Raw genomic sequence first — 19,243 nt, forward strand, 5'->3', positions numbered from 1 at the left:
CCTCATTTACCTTTTAATGATGATGTTATAAGTATGGACGGTAGTGTTGTATTACATCAAAGGGTTAGTCATCTCTTTCCACTCACTATTTTATATTTCTATAATACTTTGTCCTAGTTTATATTTAATTTCATATGTTCGTTTTATGTAATATTTTATTTTTTGAGATTCAAATTACATAAATATTGAGTACTTTTCATTATATTGATGTGAAATTAATTTTGAGATTTCAATTAACTTCTATGCACTATATATTTATATTTCAAAAAAAAATTTAAAATCTTAAATTCGTTACTATCTTTGTGATTCTAAAACATATCTCAGTATATTTCGTTTATTCTTTATATATCGGTGTTCAAGGTTTAATTTGTAATGATTATCTTTTACATGATACCATGTTATTTCAATCCCCACAAATATTTGTGCCTTAGATATTGAACTTTTTACCTCTCAAAGTGAGAATTTATAAGAAAATTTTAATTAAATACGTGATATGACTAGATTTTTTTTATTTTTAAAAAGATAGATGATGGTAAATTAGAGCGCACATGTCTTGACCTTTTATACAGGCACAAATATCTAACTTCATGTGATTATCGTGGGATGATTGGGATCCTTTCACTATTAATCATTCAAAGTTTTGAGTATGGGCTCGATCGCTCGAATATGAAAAGAATTTGTTGAAAGTGTCATCCTCCAAAAATGAACCCTATAATGCAGAAATCTAAATTAAGTCTAATTCTAAATTCTAACATGAATATCTATTACCGAATGAAAAATAAAACTCGATACTTATGATTTGATTTCTTTGTCAACCGAAAACGGTATTGAGAATGAGACACAAGACTTCAATTAAAAGGGATATGATATATCCATATATCTACTATATATATGAAAAATAGCACTATTATGTTAAATGTGGTTAATTGTAAAGAATAAATATTTGTCACATGTATGGATTAAAAAGCTTTCAAACAAACAATAATTAAAAATAAAACTCAAATATATTTATATATTTAGTTTAAAAAGTTTATTTTAATACATGTAGATATATTAGTAAACCCTATATATAATGCCTCCTACTCTCCAACATTCATAAAACCAATTATAGTTTCACTTTTCCTTTTAAACAACTAATCATTGAATATGAATTTTATACTTAAAAAAAACTTTGGTGCAACTTGACATATACATTTAATAATTAAACAAAAACTCTAATAATTCTTAAATGATGATGTTATTATTTTTACTATGGTCGGTAATGACAATATATAACCATTTTATTGACACTATCTTGTGGGTTCAGCGTGTGTTGACATTTTTTTAAAATTAGTGTCACGTAGGTCTAAAAGGGTAAAAAATTATTTATAAAATAGAACCTTAGTATAGTATAAGTGTGTCTCTAAGACTTCAGATATAAATTAAGGGGTAGTTATACATTATTCCGTAGATATATTAGTAAACCCTATATACAATGCCTCCTAGCCTCCAACATTCATAAAACCAATTATAGTTTCACTTTTCCTTTTAAACAACTAATCATTGAATATGAATTTTATGCTTAAAAAAACTTTAGTGCACCTTGACATGTACATTTAATAATTAAACAAAAACTCTAATATATTCTTTGAATAATAATGTTTTTTTTTTTTACTATGGTCGGTAATGTTGTATTACATCATTGGGTTCGTCATTATTATAATCTCTTTATCAATTTACTCATGACAATATATAAACATTTTATTGACTTTTATACATAATCTCTAATTTTAAAATTATTATTCATTGTTGTTGCAATAGTGGTCCTCTCTAATCTCTATCCATCATTTTTCAACAATGCTAACCCTACACATTAAGGTTTAGTGGAATTAGAGCGACGAAGCTAGTAAGGATCCAGAGATTTATTCGAGTTTTTTATTTAGAAAATTTTATTGTTTATATATGTAGTTTAGATCAAAAGCGATCTGAATTTTATAATGATGATTTCAAGTGTTGATAATTGAATTATAAACTTAAGATTTGTACATATATTATAAACTTCTTAATCCAAATACACTATTTAAGCAAAAGTCACTGAATTCAACTGAACCAGTACGTGGACTTCTAATTCTATTTACATATAGCAGATATTGAACCCCTTCGACTTTTTTTTATATGTATGAATATCCCGACTCCATCATTGAGCATGAAATATTGTCATCTTGTTAATATTGAAAATATGAGAAGAAACTTTATTATTCTAAAGCTTAAAATTTCTACTAGACAATTCAGATACAACAGAAAAATTGTATGTTCTGATGATCTAAAATTTCTACTAGACATAACTTATATAAGACTTTTTATTTAAAAATAAAATCTCAGATTAAATAAATGTTGATTGACATAAGAACAATTCATATTGCAAAACAAAGAAAAAATTCACTTATTATGAATAATTCCTATAATAGGTATAAAATTTCCCTGTAAAGTATACAGAACTTATGCCTCATTACATCACAGATTAGTCAATAATGCAATGGTATCAACCAAAACTAAAACAACACCGCGATTTTTTCAATCTGATATCAGTATATCGAGTTTACCAGAAGGCCATCTTGGTTATCTCTGAGAAGATACTGTAATCATTATGTTTCAAGGGGCTCTGTCGAAGGGCATAGTATCATTGTAACAAATATCCCAGACAGCTTCCATGGTTTCCTTACTCGTCGTCTCTGAACAGTTTGGGTTAATAGACAACGATTTCATAACTCTTCGCTTCACACATTCCTTCATAGAGCCAAATGCAGAGGGAAGAAAGTTAGAAACTAATTTAACAATTAAGCAGTCATACATGTACAAAAGGATCTATATAAAGTTACATACAGACAGTCCATGCATTGAAGGATCAATATGAATCGATGTATGGAGACGAACCTAAAGAACCCTTTTTCCAATTCGATTCTATCTTTCCAATATCAAGCAGTCAAGTTTTTTCACCTTTTCATCACATACAGTATCCTTAAGGTACATGGGGTCAACGACTAAGGTAGATGGATAATATCTTGTCTCGTGAACCCATACAAGTACTGCAGTATTTGTTACATTCGTTAAAAGGTCCTAGAAAGATTGGTTTCATGTTTGGTATTTGGGGAACTTTTGTGCTCAAGGACTACCAAGAGCTTTTGGATAAACACTCGGCCTAACACAAACCCAAGAGCTAACCCGGGGAGGTAAGAATTGTCCAACACTGCAGGGTAGGTTCAACCAATGTGGGACTCTTAACACCCCAGGATTGTCTAAAACCATATAAAGAGAGTCGGGGAAAGAGACTGAGGTGCGGCTGGATTCCAAACTATTGATATGGGCCCTCAAAGAGAAATTACATTTTGAGTAGGACTGAGATGCAATGTAGGTCAGAACAGTCAAGATAGGGGGGGGGGGGGGGGGGGACTTAGTAAAAAGTGCACTCAAAGATGTAAAAGCCTCAGCAATTAAAGACAACGTAAGGCATATGTATGAAAAGAATGACGAGTTAAATTGCAGAGAGAATAACTCGAGAATTGCAGTAAAAGCAGTTGTCAAGTGACCATGATTTTTTTTGAAGCTGTTTGTTAAATTGGATAACAAGCCACCCCTCTACTCTTCTCCACTTAAATACCAGGCTTGTCTAGAGCAGGGTTCGAACTCATGACGTAAGACTAAACCCACACACATACGATGCGCTCTTAACACAAGACCAAAGCCCTGGGGGCCTGGCCAAATGTATAATTAAAAGAAATGTATCTCACTTCTATAGGTGAAAATCAATGGCTGTGCTAATTAGGGCCGTTAGTCCTTTGTCTTTAGCTTTCCATCCTTATAAGGATATGTAACTCAGAATAATGTCAAACAGCTAAATAGAACCGTTCAAATCACACTATGCGACGAGCTCGACCCAGAAGGCAAACCCCTTATTTTTGCTGGCAAGGGGTTTTAAACTTGAGATCTCCAACATGGAAGTCCCAAGCCCAAACCACTGGGCCACCCCGAAGGGTAGAAAGATGAAAACTTCTTCTTATCAAGCTTACTCCACAAAGTGAAGGACACAAGTTCAAAGCTGCTACGAGATTCTTTTCAGCTCAGTAAACAGTTCAGCTGGGGGCAGGGGTGTTTCCAATGAGCTCGGAGATGCAGCTCCATAACTGAGGTGGAGCAAAATACCACTCTACACAGAAAATTATAGGAGCAAACACGAATGATCAACAAAACTCACTTGTTCATGGCCACGTATCTTAAGAAAACCTCTCAGTAGTTCCCGTTTGTAATGGCAATCACCGCTAAGATGGCCAGCTCTGATCTGTAATAACAGTTACAAAGAATTCATTTTGAATAATCGAAGACAGCTCAAAAAGTACAAGAATCAGTATATAAGCGAGACTTGAGAGCACGAACTTCACTACAAGCATGATGAGCACAATTAGACCACTCCAAGTTTGCAGCACGACACTCATCATATGCATGAATTAACTCATGTATGATAACTTGATTCACCTCATCTTGATATCGCATGTAGTTACTGCACACTTGTATCTTAATAGCCAAAAAGAAACAAGATGAGTAAATACTTGAGGATGTAAGACAACCAACATAATAAAAAAAACACAGATAAACACACACACATCTGAAGTCTGCATATTTTAAGTGGAAAGGGCCTAAAATACCCTTTTAACTATGCGAATTGGTACAAAAATACCCTTCGTCTACCTTTTGGGCCTAAAATACCCTTGACGTCAACCTTTAGGTTTAATTTTACCCTTATCTTTAAGGGCCTAAATTCATTAATGAGGTGGCACTATCCTATTAGCTATCACAAAATTTAATTAAACTAATTAAAATATATATACCCACCCAATAGCCCACCCGTAAACTTATACAAATCCTCTAACCCAACCTTCATCCCTAAGGTTATCTATTGGGTTACCAGTGCATTCCAATATTTGATCACATTGAGAGTATTAATCTTTCAACACACAGGAAATTAAGCGAAAGGTGAATTGAAGAAGATTCATTACATTCCTACCAACAGATTTTGAAGTAACATTAGCACTTAGCATGATCAATCTTTTGGTGACATACCACCGATTCTATCTTCCACTATATGTATTCCTTCATCGTTTTCAAAGCAAAACACTAGATAATCTTGCTCTGAGAATTGAGGCCAGCTCGAGTCATTTTTTCTCCCTCCTAATCACCCTTCTCTACTGAAACTTTCACTATTTCCTTTTTCCTCTGTTCCATTTTCTTATTCAATTTCTTCTTTCTATTTTTCCTTCTATCACTAATCTGATCGAACACCATTTTCCTACTCTGTTTCTGAGGCATCATTGAGCAAAACTTATTCGATTCTTCCTCTACAAATGCACTAATATATATATATATATATATCAATTAGAGTAACAGAAAAAAGAGGTACTGTAGTACTCTTAACAGAGAAATAAAATTATCTAAGGGAACCTGCAAGCATTTCTTCAAGATACCCAATCTCTAATTCGCCATCTAACAAGCTTGGTTATTGTGTATGGACTGCTCATTCTTATTCAATTAACAAAATAGGAATATAATGGAATATATATTTGGGTAAGTTTACAGGTGGGATATTGGGTGGATATACATTTTCTTTTAATTAGTTTAATTAAATTTTGAGATAGTCAATATGATAGTGATACGTCATTAATGAATCTAGGTTGTTAAAGATAAGGGTAAAGTAGTGCCTAAAGGTTGACGTCGACGGTATTTTTGTACCAATTCGCATAGTTAAAGGGTATTTTAGGCCCTTTTTCGTATTTTAAATAAATATTAATACAAAGTCCACATCCATCATCACACGGGAGAAGTTAGCGTAGAAGTGTAACTTCAATCCTGAAGACATCTTTGACACTCTATCTACTTCAAAAGGTGGTTGTCCTCCACTGACCCACAAGGTTTCAACTGAATTTGCCAACTCCAAGACAGAAAATTGACAAACTGTATTTAGAACACAACAAGAAATGTTCTTCTAATCCACAATAGGCAGAAATAAAATTGGCCATCTCAACTTCTAATAGATATTGAGAAGTCCAGGAATAATAAATTATGTTAATTACCCCAAGTCCACGAACATAGAAGCCGCTGGCCATCTTGTTGCAATGGACAGCTCTTATGAAGTTATCACCAATTCGACAACCAGATTTCTCCAAATGCTCCTTTAAGAACTTCACCATTGGAGCTGCAAAAAAATGCTTACAGTCAACATCATTAAATTACGCCACAATCTTAAACTAGTTTGCATCAGCTGTACAAATTAAGTAGATCAATTCTATTCAGGTCCATTTATTTCAACAACATATGAATTTATGTTATAAAGCTTTTTGCTTTTATACAATGGTGTCTGGATTAGCTTGCAGGTGTATATATATATGTGTGTGTGTGTGTCATCCCATAAATTGTCGCAATTTATGTATAAAAAGCAATAAAGTAAGTACAAAACCAAAAACTAAAGAGTTTATATTGAATGGATGTTAACCACTGAATGTGAGTTACAACGCTATGAAGAAAACTATCAGAGATAGAGATACAGATAGAGAGATGTGAAGAACTTACTTCTAAGACTTCTCCGGATCATGTCTTGGCATTCCTCCACCGTACTTCCTTTGATAGTGGATGACTTCGCCATTTGGTAATTCGTGTTTCCTGGCTTCTCTCTGCAGAAGAGACACAGTAAATGGTTCGCACTTACAGGCCAACGAAATTCCCTTTTGTTTGTCTCACAATCATTCAAGGGAAAAGTCTCATTTTTATATGTCTATCTCAAGTCACTGTTGTGCCCTATTTTTTCTCAAAACAGATTTTGTGCACGACGCCACGACCTAACAACTCTTTTATGATTTGGGATTTTGAAGAGTCGCCACCTAACGAATTAAGACGCGTCAGGCCACCTATCTAACCTAAACTAAGGTCAACGAGCCACAGATCAGAGTAAGCGTTAAAATTACCTCGATAGAAAGGTGTTAGGCATGCTTGAGTTCCACAAATGTGGGTCCCAGCCGTATCTCATTCAATTTATGTGGGAGTTACAACGAGTAGCAATTAAGGTCACTTAAAACACGTAGCATGTAAATTCCTCTCCGCTTAGGTAATTCGCCAAATATATTATATATAATCTTAAAAGCAGGAAGGCTATCTAGTTGCCAAAATTACAGATATATTATTGTTGAAATCAAATTAAGGAGAGGAAAGAGAATAAATTATAGTCATAAATAACAAATAATCATCCATGAGAATCAATCACCCATGCTAAAACTTACCATAAAAATAACGAGTAAGTTTTTTTACCGGAGAAGGAGACACGAGGGCCTTGCTGATTTGTTGTCGCTGCTGTTGACCAGATTCTTGCCGGAGAAAGGAGGAGAAGGAAGAAGGAGTCTCGACGGAGCTCGATGTAGCTGCTGCGTGTGCTCTCGCCGAGATGCTACCCTCCGGAAAAGGGAACAGAGAAGGGAGGAGAAATCGATGGAGAAGACGACGGCTGGGAAGAGGGAGAGGATGCGCCTGTCAGGCAGCTGCTGGTGTTTCTGTCCGGCTGCTTCACTCGCCGGAAAAAAAAGGAGAGGAGGGGCGGCGGGCTGGAGAGGGGGAGTGAAGAAGAAGAATGAAAATAGTTTAGGTTTAGGAGTCTAGAGATAGAACGGTTAATCTGGACCCTTGAATAAATTAAGATGTAGGGCTAAGATTTGATCTTGAATTTAATGAATTAAATAGATGGATGAGTCTGAAAATTTAAATAATAAAGGGCTACAATTGCAATCAACTATGTGGTCATAATTGAAATGTCAATTGAATTAGAATGGCTAGAATCAAAATAAATTAGAATAAAAATAGATTAAAATTTAAATAATTTTGAGGAAAATAAAAGAAATGTTATTTAATTAAAATACTACGAGATATTTTATATAATTAAAATCACTTAAATTTTAGAACATTTAAATAAAATAATTATTTTGAAATTTATTTATAATTTGAAATATTTTAATAATATGTACAATAATTTTATAAAAATGTACTAAAACATATAAATTTTTATACAAAATCAATTAAAATTTTAAGCATAAATATATTTTAAAATAAGTATTTAATCAAATCGCATTCCTAAAAATGATCAAAGGTCAATCAAAATTAAATGTCAATAGTGACGGCAAAATCAGCAGAGCTACCCAGCTTAATCTCACAATCATCATCAAATTTGCTATCAATCTTGAACTAATACACTTCCAACTTCTGTTCTTTGGATTGTGTTCTTTCATTTCTAGGCTAAATTTGAGAGACCCTAGAAAATTTTTAGATTTTTCTTAAATTAATTTGAGCTAAAACTTTGTGGGGTGGTAGAAAACTTTTCTTTAAATTAATTTGGACTTTTCTTAAATTAATTAGCGTGTGATCATCTCACTTAAATGCTTAAGTTGTTTGAGAAAGCACACTTTTATTGTAGTTAATTATATTCTCAATAAGCCCCCTCATATACGGGCCTGATCCTTTTGCATGAGCCAAGCATGTGAAAATTCTTTTTGATATGGGTGATGGTGAGATTCAATCTCAAGACTTCTATCTAATACTATGTTATACTTAGATATCAGTTGTACGTCATGGGAAATAACTTTGAAATGGGTTTGCGTACTCTCCATCTTCTCCAAATTCAATTTGTGGGATTATTACACTAGGTATGCTGTTGTTAAACATAACAAACTAACCATAACTAACAAATAGTAAAAGCAATCCATTATGTAACTAATCATACCAAACGAAAAAAGAGAACCCACATCTAAAAATCCTAAAATAGCTTCTTCTTTTTTAATTCAAAAAACAGAGAGCGGTTTTTTCTATAGAGAGAAAATCATATGTAACAAGTCCAAATTAATTGGGTATATTATTTTATTTGAGTCAACAGTCTTTTCACCTACACAAAATAGGAGTGAAGTGACATATGTATCATTATAATAGCATTTGACCTCGTTAATCTACTATTTTGGATTGTAGCTCTGAAAAATGATAAAGTTGATTTTTGGAATATCATAGATTTTCTAATATAGTTTCTAGAATGGTATAGCGTGGTACCTAGAATAATTATCTTAAAGAAATATCTAGATATTCTAAAATAGCTATCTTGAAAAAATATCCAGATATTTCAAATTAATTACTAGAAGAAAGTTCACTCTTATAGATATATCTAGAAAAGATTCTAGTGTCATCCATGGACAAGTATAAACAGGGATGGTAGAAAAATCAATGTATTTAAAGAGTCTTTCCATTACAAAGTTCTTCTTTTCAAATTCTTTGTTTAACTTTCTAGCTTCCTCTTATTTTTAAGTTGAATCTTTCGATCTTACTTAACGATCTTGGGCTAGCATAAGGCTTCGTGAATTATACTTTTCTTTTGCTAATTCTTTATTGTAGCCAATAGCCACTTATATTAATCGAACTATCCCGGTCTTTTTCTTCAAGTCTACTGATCCTTTTTTAACCTTAATATGAGTTGTAAAATGTAAGTAATTATTTTATAGAGAAAGGTCAAAAATACCCCTCAACTTTCATTTATTGTTAGATTTTAACTTGTTATTATTATTGTTATCTACAAACTTATCATTGATTCCGCTTAATTGAATGAAAGACCCCAAAACAATAAAAATAACTCAATTTTTCTTAAATTGCTCAATTTTAACCTGATCCAACCACCTAATAATATAACCCATTTTTCGTAGAAAGTCAACTTTCTTTTATTAATGGAAAAAGGAGGCAACTCAAGATGGTTGTAAATCAAACGTGCCAACATCAAGGTTGTAATTGATTATGTCGACATAGTAATCAAAATCACAAGGTTAGATCTAAAATTAATACGATACAAAATCAATTTATCACATAATACTAAACAAGCGACAACAACAATAATAAGAATTAAGGATTAATTGAATATCATAACCAAAATATGGTTCATCTTTAAGGGATATAGGCCTCATTTGTTTCATTAAGATTAAGAAATCTGAATCTGAATACACATCTTAATATTAAGTTTTGCAGTAAGATTTGGATGTTTTGATTTGAATACACGTCTGAATATTAAGATGTGGTCTTTAAATCTGAACACTAAATATAATGCTGCTTGTTTTTATATCTGAATGTGGAAGTGAAATTAAACATTATAATAATAAAATATTATAAAATTTTCATTTCAACAATATATATCACTTTTGATATAAAAAGAAGTTTTAAAAGTATTAATAATCAGGATTAGAAGTACTATTTTTCATTCAAAAATCTTGATAAACTAATACACCAAAAATGTTATTGCAATCAGTGTTCACACACATCAATACAAGAAAAATATTAATATAAAAAAAAACTACTTGAAAGAATTTATGAAAACTTACCAATTGGAAAAAGATGGTGTTTGATTGAGAAAAGTGAGAAAGAAAGTTTTTAGTTATGAGATAAAACGCATGCCCAAAGCAGAAAAATTATAATTTATTATTTGATAACTTATTAAATGAGTCTGAATGTTGTTGATAGTCTCCTACATATCTGATTCGTTTAAACCTCTTTAGATCTATTAAGAGGTATTTTTTAAAAATAAAACAAATGAATTTAATGGGCTGAATTTGGAGTCAATTAAAACAACAAAGATACATAAGGAGAAATAAACTATTAGGCCTCAGCCCAAATTTCATTTCTCAGGCCCAAATCTAGTGTTATTCTTTGCATGGACTCCTTCAAATTATTGAAAAAGAAAAGTTGAAATGAGAACCAAATTAGATTCATTGGGTATTTTATTTCTATTTATTTATTTTTCGAGGATTGTAACACTAATCTATATATTCACAGGTAGACTACGTCCAAAATATTTATTCCCCTTCAAAAGGAAACAAGAGGTAAAATCAAAAATACAATATTCCTAACAAGGAAAGGTTAAGTGTATTGAACGTTCAAAATATATGTTGATGATATTATCGTTGGTGCTACAAATGAAATATTATGCAATGAATTTGGAAAGTTAACAGAGAATACATTTGCAATGAACATAATGGTAGAATTAAATCTATTTCATGAGATATCTTATGCACAAATATTTAGGTGCGTGTTTACAAAAGAATTTAATTTTATTAGCTTTAGTTCAATACTTTTAATTAATCGGAATGCATACTTTGTGTCATAATATACATTTATTGACTATATCATAGGATGCAAACCCCCAAATACTAAAAAGTTATGTGATAATGAATTCGGCCTCTAGATCCACACCTCTGTCGAATATCTGCACTCGAGTTTGAGCAATATAGATTATCTTTGTATTTCAGTTTTCTTGCGGAAGTAGCAAAGAACAAATATTATATTTGAAAATAAAAAAGAACAAGCAAAACAAATTTATGTATTCACCACTACACGACTTTAGGAGACAAGACTATGACAATGGATGTGATACCAACTACGCCAATTATAGGGGTGGGCATAAACACCGGAAAATCGAAACACCGAATCGAACCGATTTTTTTAAAAATTTCGGTTTCGATTTTTCGGTTTTCGGTTCGGTATTCGGTTTATTTTTTTGTATTTTCGGTATTTCGATTCAGTTTTCGGTACGTATTACTTTGGAATTCGGTATTTTGGTTTAAACCGAAATATTATATTTAATAATTATTAATATTAAATAATTTTTTTTAAAAAAATAAAAAACCCTAAATCCCTAATACCCTATCCTCTTCACTCTTCAGCAGTCAGCACAACTTCTTCAACTTCATCCTCTCTCTTCAACTTCATCCTCTTCCTCTCTCTTCAACTTCATCCTCTTTAGTCTTTTCTTCACTCTTCAGCCGCCGTCCTCGAGCAGCAGCCAACAGCAGCAGTAGCAGCCAGCCGCAGCAGCCAGCAGGTCAGCACTCAGCAGCCGCCCGCGAGCCGCGACAGCAGGTCAGCCGCAGCCAGCCGCCGGCGACAGCAGGTCAGCAGCAGCCAGCCACCAGCCAACCCAGGTGCAGGTATGTAAATCGTAATTTCAGTTTTTTTGATTTTTTTTTTTGATTTTTTTCATCTGATTTTGTTTTTATTACTAGTTAATAGTTATTGGGAATTTATTATGATTTTTTTTATATATAGATGGCTGAACAAACAGAATTAAATATGGGTGTAGCTGATCAAAGTCGAATAAGTATGGCTGATTCTACGGATAATACACCTACTAATAGCAATGATTTGTCGATTGGTACAGAAATAACAAAAAAAAGAAAAGAAATGGATCCTAGGTCTCTTGTTTGGCAACACTTTGAAAAGGTTTTTGAAAATGGTGTATTAGTTAAAGCAAAGTGCTTACATTGTAAACAATATTATGCTGCCAATACAACAAAAAATGGAACAAGTGGACTAAAACAACATTTGACTTATCGGTGTAAAGTGTATAAACCTCCGACTGTTGCACCCGGTATTCAAAAATTATTAAATATTCAAAATAACAATTTAGAGACTTGGAAATTTGAGCAAGAGGTATGTAGGAGAGCTTTAGTTGAGATGATTATTTTGGATGAACTACCTTTTAGTTTTGTTGAAAAAGAAGGCTTTAAGAAGTTTATGAGTAAAGTCCAGCCTTTGTTTCATATTCCTTCTCGTAGAACCATAACAAGGGATTGTTATGAAGTTTATGGTGAATTGAGAATAAATTTGAAACAATCTTTAAGAGAAATACAACCAAGAATTTGTCTCACAAAAGACACATGGACTTCAGTGCAAAGAATCAATTATATGTGTTTGACTGCTCACTTTATTGACAGAGATTGGGTGCTTCATAAAAGAATATTGAATTTTTGTCCTATCACTAGTCATAAAGGTGAGCATTTGGCTGAGTCTATTAGTAATTGTTTACTTGATTGGAAGTTGGATAACGTTTTTACTGTTACGGTTGATAATGCTTCTTCAAATGATGTGGCAGTTTTAGAGTTGTCCAAAAAATTAGATATGTGGGGAACTAATTTGATGGAAGGTAAGCATCTCCATGTGAGATGTATGACTCACATACTTAATCTAATTGTGCAAGATGGTTTGAAAGAAATTGGTCCTTCTATAAAAAAGATGAGACAAATGGTGAAATATGTTAGATCATCTTCTTCAAGGGCAAGAAATTTCTTGAAATGTGTTGAAATGCAAAAGATAGAATGTGATAAGATGTTGTCTTTAGATGTGCCTACTAGGTGGAATTCCACCTATTTGATGTTAGACACAGCAGAAAAGTTTGAGAAGGCTTTTGAGAGGTTTGATCTTTATGATGGTAATTTTCATTCTTTTCTTGCTACTGATGTTTGTGAAGATGGAAGTATCGCAGGGTCAATTCAATATGAAGATTGGGCTAATGTGAGGAATGTCACAAAGTTTCTTGAAAAATTTTATGAACTCACTTTGAAAGTTTCAGGTTCACGGTATGTTACTTGTAATGTTCATTTTGAAGATATATGTGAACTTGATGCTTATTTGAAATTATGTGTAGCAAGTGATGAACTTGATTTGAGTAAAATGGCTTTGGGAATGAAAGAAAAATTCAAGAAATATTAGGGGACTCCTGAAAAAATGAACAAAATTATTTTTATTGCTTCTGTTTTGGATCCTCGCAATAAATTTGTCTATGTTAGTTTTGCTCTTGAAGAATTACTTGGGGAAAAAACGGGAAATGTAGTGAATACGAAAGTAGAGGCTTACTTGAGGGATTTGTTTGCGATATATGTAAGTAAGTATGAAAAAGGTTCCAAAAGTCAACCATCTTCATCTGACTCATCTGATTCTTCTGGTAGTGGTATTTCTCAAAATATGTCCAAAAATTCTTTGAGAACTAAGTTGCACATGAAGAAACAAAAGAATGATTCTGAAAGTTTAGGTGTGAAATCTGAGTTGGATAAATATCTTCTTGAAGACCAAGAACTTGAATCTGAAGATTTTGATATTTTGAGTTGGTGGAAAGTTAATTCTCCTAGATTTCCAGTACTTTCACAGTTGGCTCGAGATGTATTTGCTATTCCTATGTCAAGTGTGGCATCGAAATGTGCATTTAGCACCGGTGGTCGAATTCTAGATCCCTTTAGAAGTTCATTGACTCCCAAATGTGTGCAATGTCTTATTTGTGTCCAAGATTGGCTTAGACAAGAAACCAAGCCTATTTGTGTTGAAGAAAGTTTGGAGTTTCTTGAAAAAATTGAACTTGGTAAGACTTTTTATTTTTTATTTATTTATGGAAAAAATAAAATACTTATTGTGTTGTATCTTGTATGACATGTTTCTTTTTATTAATTGTACAGATGGCAAATAGTGGAAGAAGCTCTTCCATTGTTGATCTATGATTGACTTGCAAGCGATGAGTTTAATACATCATTTATTTAATCATATCATTTTTTAATCTTAAAAGTAGTATTCTAAGTTTCCAATATTTGATTTTATCTTAAAAGGTCCAAGGGTCAAGACAATGAAGAAATAATTTTGTTGGCACGTGACACTTGAAAGTTGAAAGCGATCTCATGGAAGAAAGTCAAGAAACTCATTATTGTTATTTGTTATTGTTGAAAGTAATCTCATGGAAGAAGACAAGAAGTTCAAAATACATTGTTTGTTGCTTATTATTGTTTATTATGAGTTAATGAAAGACTTTATTGTTACTTGTTAGATTCTTAATATGTTGTATTTGTAAAGACATTAAGTTATTAACTACAAATTTACAATGCAACTTTTGTTTTAGTGTCACTGTGAATTTAAAATTTGTGGTGTTAATGCCTAATGACATATTGAAGATTTGAATCATTGATAATTGATATATTGAAATTTGGTAGTAAATTAGTAATGCACTTCTTTGATTTATTGTCTATTTTTACTTTTTAGCCCATTAAGTTGAAAAATCAAACAAAAAATTGTAAAGTTTAAAATTTTAAAAAGCCCACTAAACAAGCCCATTAAAAAACCGAAATAAAAAACCGAACCGAATTAACAAAAACCGAACCGAACCGAAATATTTTGGTTCGGTATTCGGTACGTAATTTTAAAAAACCGAAAATCGAAAAAACCGAAAAAAAAACCCGAACCGAATCGAAATACCGAATGCCCAGCCCTAGCCAATTACGATTTCTCTCCATTAAACTTAAAGCTAGTTTCTTAGCCACCTTCTATTCTTCCTAGTTTACGGGTTGATTTGGATCGATTATTGGTCAAAACTAAAACCAAACCAACTTTGTCGGTTTTAACATCATCAAAATCAAACCAAATCAAATATAGTATATATTTATCGATTTGATTGTTATCGATTTTGGTTCAATTTGATTATTCGGTTATTAACCACAGGTAAAATCAAAGAAACAACTCATTCAAAAAATGAAAAAAGTGACAACAATCCATTTGGCGGCTATAGTTAAGATAATCCACCTCACTCGCCCGATCGTCATCGATAAATAACAAGGGCTATTTGGTTCTCAAGATTGGAAGCCTAACCTTTATGTTGAATAAACATTGAGTTGATTTACACTTTGCTCTAAGATTGTCTGGAATGCACAAACACACAAGAGCCCTATCAATCAATGCCCAGTGGCATGTTGAATCAAACTACAACAATCAGTAATTCTAGATTTTGAATGACACACATCAAACAAGAAGAGGGAATAAAATCAAAAGTCATTTAATTTCTAAGCATCTGCCTCAAAAATGTTTCAAAAAGTAAAATCAAGGTTTTGTCAAACTAAATGACTAATAACAAAATCCATTACTAGACCAAAAAATACTTTCCTAAAGTAAGCTCAAGGGATGCATAGAGAACTAGATTGTTTTTCTTCTAATCAAATAGACTGAAGCCCATATCTTCATCTTCTGATGCCTCTTTCTCTTCCTTCTTTTCTTCCTTCTTCTCCTCAGCAGGGGCTGCAGCGGCTCCACCGGCAGGGGCAGCGACTGCAACAGCACCACCACCAGAAGGTACTGAAGCCAACTTTTCTCTGCCAGCAGCAATCAGCTCTGTGATATCTTTGCCATCGACTTGAGACAAGAGCAGTTGAATTCTGTCATCATCAGCCTCAGCACCAACTACAGACCACATCAACCACAAATGTGAGTGTGCAACAAACAACAAGCCACATTTGGCATGGGCATGGATATAATAGATACCGATAGTAAGGTAACACAATTCGTCGTGTCATCTGCTCAAGACATCTCAAAGAATTAACAACTGTAAATCAATGATTGTGCATTCACCATGTACATGAAACTAAAACTTAATGGTACTCCTACCTCATGTATACATATTAGAGATACACCATATCACTATAATCTCAACATTGCAGGTTAATGGAAAACGACAACGCCATGGTCACTTCTACCGAACTTAAGAAAAGAATACAGGGACTAGCAACACACTTGAAGTCTACCTCATTCATTAGCAGCTTGCAAAGTATAGAGTAAATTCAACTACATCAAATTTCATAGTAAAGGACTTGTTATTTGAAAAATTGAACCATTTAATACTACCAACATTATTTTAAAATATTTTCACCGTAATTCTTAATAAGGCAAATCATATTTCAAGAAGACAACAAAATCAGTGTCAGGATTCATACTTCTAAAACCCCTCCCTCTTTCTTTCTGCATACTTAATCTTAAATTCCAATTCAATCCCAGTCGACCTTAAGTAGCTTCTGGTACTCTCCGCACACAACAAAGCTTCAATTTTTATACCAATATATTACTCTATTGCCTGTGTAGATGATTCTAGGCAACTAATGGGCAAAACAACTCATATTTTCAAAGATCGGTGGCTAAAAAGAACAGGCCCAAAGTCCAGAGGTAAAATCTACTCACTAACAGTATGCATATGAACATTATTCGTTTAAGAAAATCTAAACACCATGCCCAAATCCCCTTGCCCATGAATCACACAATGGCCTTTACCAGATTGCTACCTCAAACACACAAAAAAAGACTATGAAACCAAACTATTAGGCTTTTTCGTATATCGATTATCTATATACATTCTGCTCCAGAGGTTAAATCTACTCACTAATAGTACACACAAAAAAACACTGAGAAACAAAACTATTAGGCTCTTCCGTATATCGATCATCAATATACATTCTGCTCCAAAGGTTAAATCTACTCACTAACAGTATGCATAAGAACATTATTCATTTAAGAAAATTTAAACCCCATGCCCCAAATCCCACTTACCATGAATCACACAATGGCCTTTACCAAACTTTAAGCTTTTCCGCATATCGATCATCAATATACATTCTGCTCTCAGTAACAGTATGCATGTGAAAATTATTCATTTAATAAAAGCTAAACCCCATGCCCCAAATTCCCCTTACCCATGAATCACACAATGGCCTTTACCAGTTTGCAGCCTCAAACACACAACAAACACTAAGACACCAAACTATTAGGGCTTTATTGATCATCAATATACATTCTACTCCATTCATACCCATTTCATTGTACTACCCAATAATTTAACATGTTTCAAATAGTACATTAATCTATCTCTCCATTTTGATGTTCAATTAACATCCTGATTACACCATTTTATCAAAAACATCAGTCAAATTTAAACAAACCAAAAAAACAAAAAAGGAGTTAACTTTTTTACCACAACCGAGGATATTCTTCAAGTCTTTTGCTGAAGGTGATGCATTACCACCCAAAACAGCCAACAAATAAGCAGCAATAACCTTCATTTCTTCTTCTATAACAGTAAACACAAGAAAAACATTAGATACATAAATTGAAAACACAATACGATACGATACGGCTAAAAAGTATGAATCAAGAGACAGATCAATTACTGAGGAGAATTGGAAGCTACGAGAAACTTCTTCAATGGTAGATTTGGGACTGCTATTAGGGTTTCGCAATGGTGAATATTGCCGCAATTTATACAGTTAGGGTTTTGGTAGGGTTAAAGTTAAGGTGATTGCGGTCGACCCGGAATGTTAGTGAGTTTACATTTCTACCCTTCTTATTTCTATAGATTGACTTTTTCTTCTTCATTTCTTTTTTTCCTCGTTATTAATTTTTTGTAACAATTATTTTCTTCTATTTATTTACTAGATATAAAAGCCCGGGCTCGTCTATTAATTTAGTTTTTTTTTTTGTGATACAAATAAAATTAGAAGAGCCAATTAAATTTTTAAATATTTATTGTTTTTTATTTTTATTATATTTTTTAATGTATTTTTCAAATAATATCTTTGGCATATGTTAAATATTTAGAGAGTAAATTAATTTTTGAAATTTTTTAAAAATATTTTAAATTATTAATTATTATGATTTATGTGGCACATGTAAAATTTTGAGAATTAACTATATTTTTAATACATTCTTTAAAAAGTATTTCAAGTATGTAATTTTTAAATAATATATGTTATTTCTCTTGTCCGAATTAGTATATCACATGTTAAATTTTGAGATTTAATTAAATTTTAAATATGTTTTTAGATAATTTAAGTCGTGATTAATAGTATTTTTAATGTAATTTTCAAATAATATATGTTACTATCTTTGATAATATATATGTTACTGCCTTTGAAACAATTTATGTGGCTCATGTGAAATTTTGAGAGCTAATCACATTTTAATTTGATTTTCAACTGTATTAAGTTGTTAAGTATTGTGATTTATAAACTCCAAATATGATTTTCAAATAATATATGATACTTTCTCAGTCCTAATTATATGGTACATGTGAAATTTCAAAAGATAATCAAATTTATAATATTTTGATTTATTTTTTATACCAATTTTATAAATTCATAGTATATAAAAAAGAAAATATAAAAATAAAAATAAATTAAAACATATAAAATACGAAACATAAATAGAAGAAGTTGAGGGACCTGCTGACCCTAAACTCCTCAACATTCGCTTCTAAAAATTCTAATATAAAAAAACTATAGACAATCTCGTTTATATTTTGTGTATTTATATAATTGAGCTATTTTCATCTATATTTTTATAAATCTGATTGGTATGAATTGGTTTTAGTTTATTGATTATTATAACTTTTAATGAAATTAGTGTCTGTATAAATAATTTCGCCTATGGTTTTTTTATAAACGAAGAAGTAAAAGTTGATTTGTACTTATAAGTTCGTATAATTATGTTGATAGTTATTGCATATTTTCTGTGCAAGTAAAATATAGAAATATACCACTAGATTAATTATATAGATCCAAGATTGAGAGTACACAAATTCCAA

General features: G+C 32.0%; 2 protein-coding genes across 4 annotated transcripts; both read right to left on the minus strand.

Annotated features, from left to right (window-relative positions):
* Nucleotides 1–2,398: 2,398 nt before the first annotated feature.
* Nucleotides 2,399–7,744, minus strand: LOC101246656 (mitochondrial inner membrane protease ATP23). Of its 2 annotated transcripts, none has more exons than XM_010328968.4 (6): nucleotides 7,302–7,744; nucleotides 6,598–6,698; nucleotides 6,102–6,223; nucleotides 4,411–4,548; nucleotides 4,232–4,315; nucleotides 2,399–2,766 (listed from the first exon to the last, which is right to left on the minus strand). In XM_010328968.4, exons 2-6 carry the CDS (start codon nucleotides 6,668–6,670, stop codon nucleotides 2,632–2,634), a joined length of 552 nt encoding a protein of 183 aa, XP_010327270.1. In that variant the 5' UTR covers nucleotides 6,671–6,698; nucleotides 7,302–7,744; the 3' UTR covers nucleotides 2,399–2,631. The 2 variants fall into 2 exon arrangements, with proteins under 2 accessions (XP_010327270.1, XP_010327293.1); XM_010328991.4 differs by having other exon boundaries at nucleotides 7,330–7,666.
* A 7,916-nt stretch (nucleotides 7,745–15,660) lies between these two features.
* On the minus strand, nucleotides 15,661–18,021 carry LOC101246850 (large ribosomal subunit protein P2). Of its 2 annotated transcripts, none has more exons than XM_010328897.3 (3): nucleotides 17,832–18,021; nucleotides 17,636–17,731; nucleotides 15,661–16,077 (listed from the first exon to the last, which is right to left on the minus strand). In XM_010328897.3, exons 2-3 carry the CDS (start codon nucleotides 17,721–17,723, stop codon nucleotides 15,830–15,832), a joined length of 336 nt encoding a protein of 111 aa, XP_010327199.1. In that variant the 5' UTR covers nucleotides 17,724–17,731; nucleotides 17,832–18,021; the 3' UTR covers nucleotides 15,661–15,829. The 2 variants fall into 2 exon arrangements, with proteins under 2 accessions (XP_010327199.1, XP_004228456.1); XM_004228408.5 differs by having other exon boundaries at nucleotides 17,636–17,728; nucleotides 17,832–17,978.
* Nucleotides 18,022–19,243: the final 1,222 nt, after the last annotated feature.

Source organism: Solanum lycopersicum, chromosome 1, assembly GCF_036512215.1.
Source record: "Solanum lycopersicum chromosome 1, SLM_r2.1".
NCBI lineage: Eukaryota > Viridiplantae > Streptophyta > Magnoliopsida > Solanales > Solanaceae > Solanum > Solanum lycopersicum.

Coding starts and splice junctions, on each gene's coding strand:
- LOC101246656 (XM_010328968.4), bottom strand. CDS start 6,670: ATGGCGAAGTCATCCACTATCAAAGGAAGTACGGTGGAGGAATGCCAA. Junction 4,549..6,101: donor TCTATGTTCGTGGACTTGGG/GTAATTAACATA, acceptor TTGGCTATTAAG/ATACAAGTGTGCAGTAACTA. Junction 2,767..4,231: donor AGATACGTGGCCATGAACAA/GTGAGTTTTGTT, acceptor GGCTCTATGAAG/GAATGTGTGAAGCGAAGAGT.
- LOC101246850 (XM_010328897.3), bottom strand. CDS start 17,723: ATGAAGGTTATTGCTGCTTATTTGTTGGCTGTTTTGGGTGGTAATGCA. Junction 16,078..17,635: donor GAAGAATATCCTCGGTTGTG/GTAAAAAAGTTA, acceptor TGTGGTCTGTAG/TTGGTGCTGAGGCTGATGAT.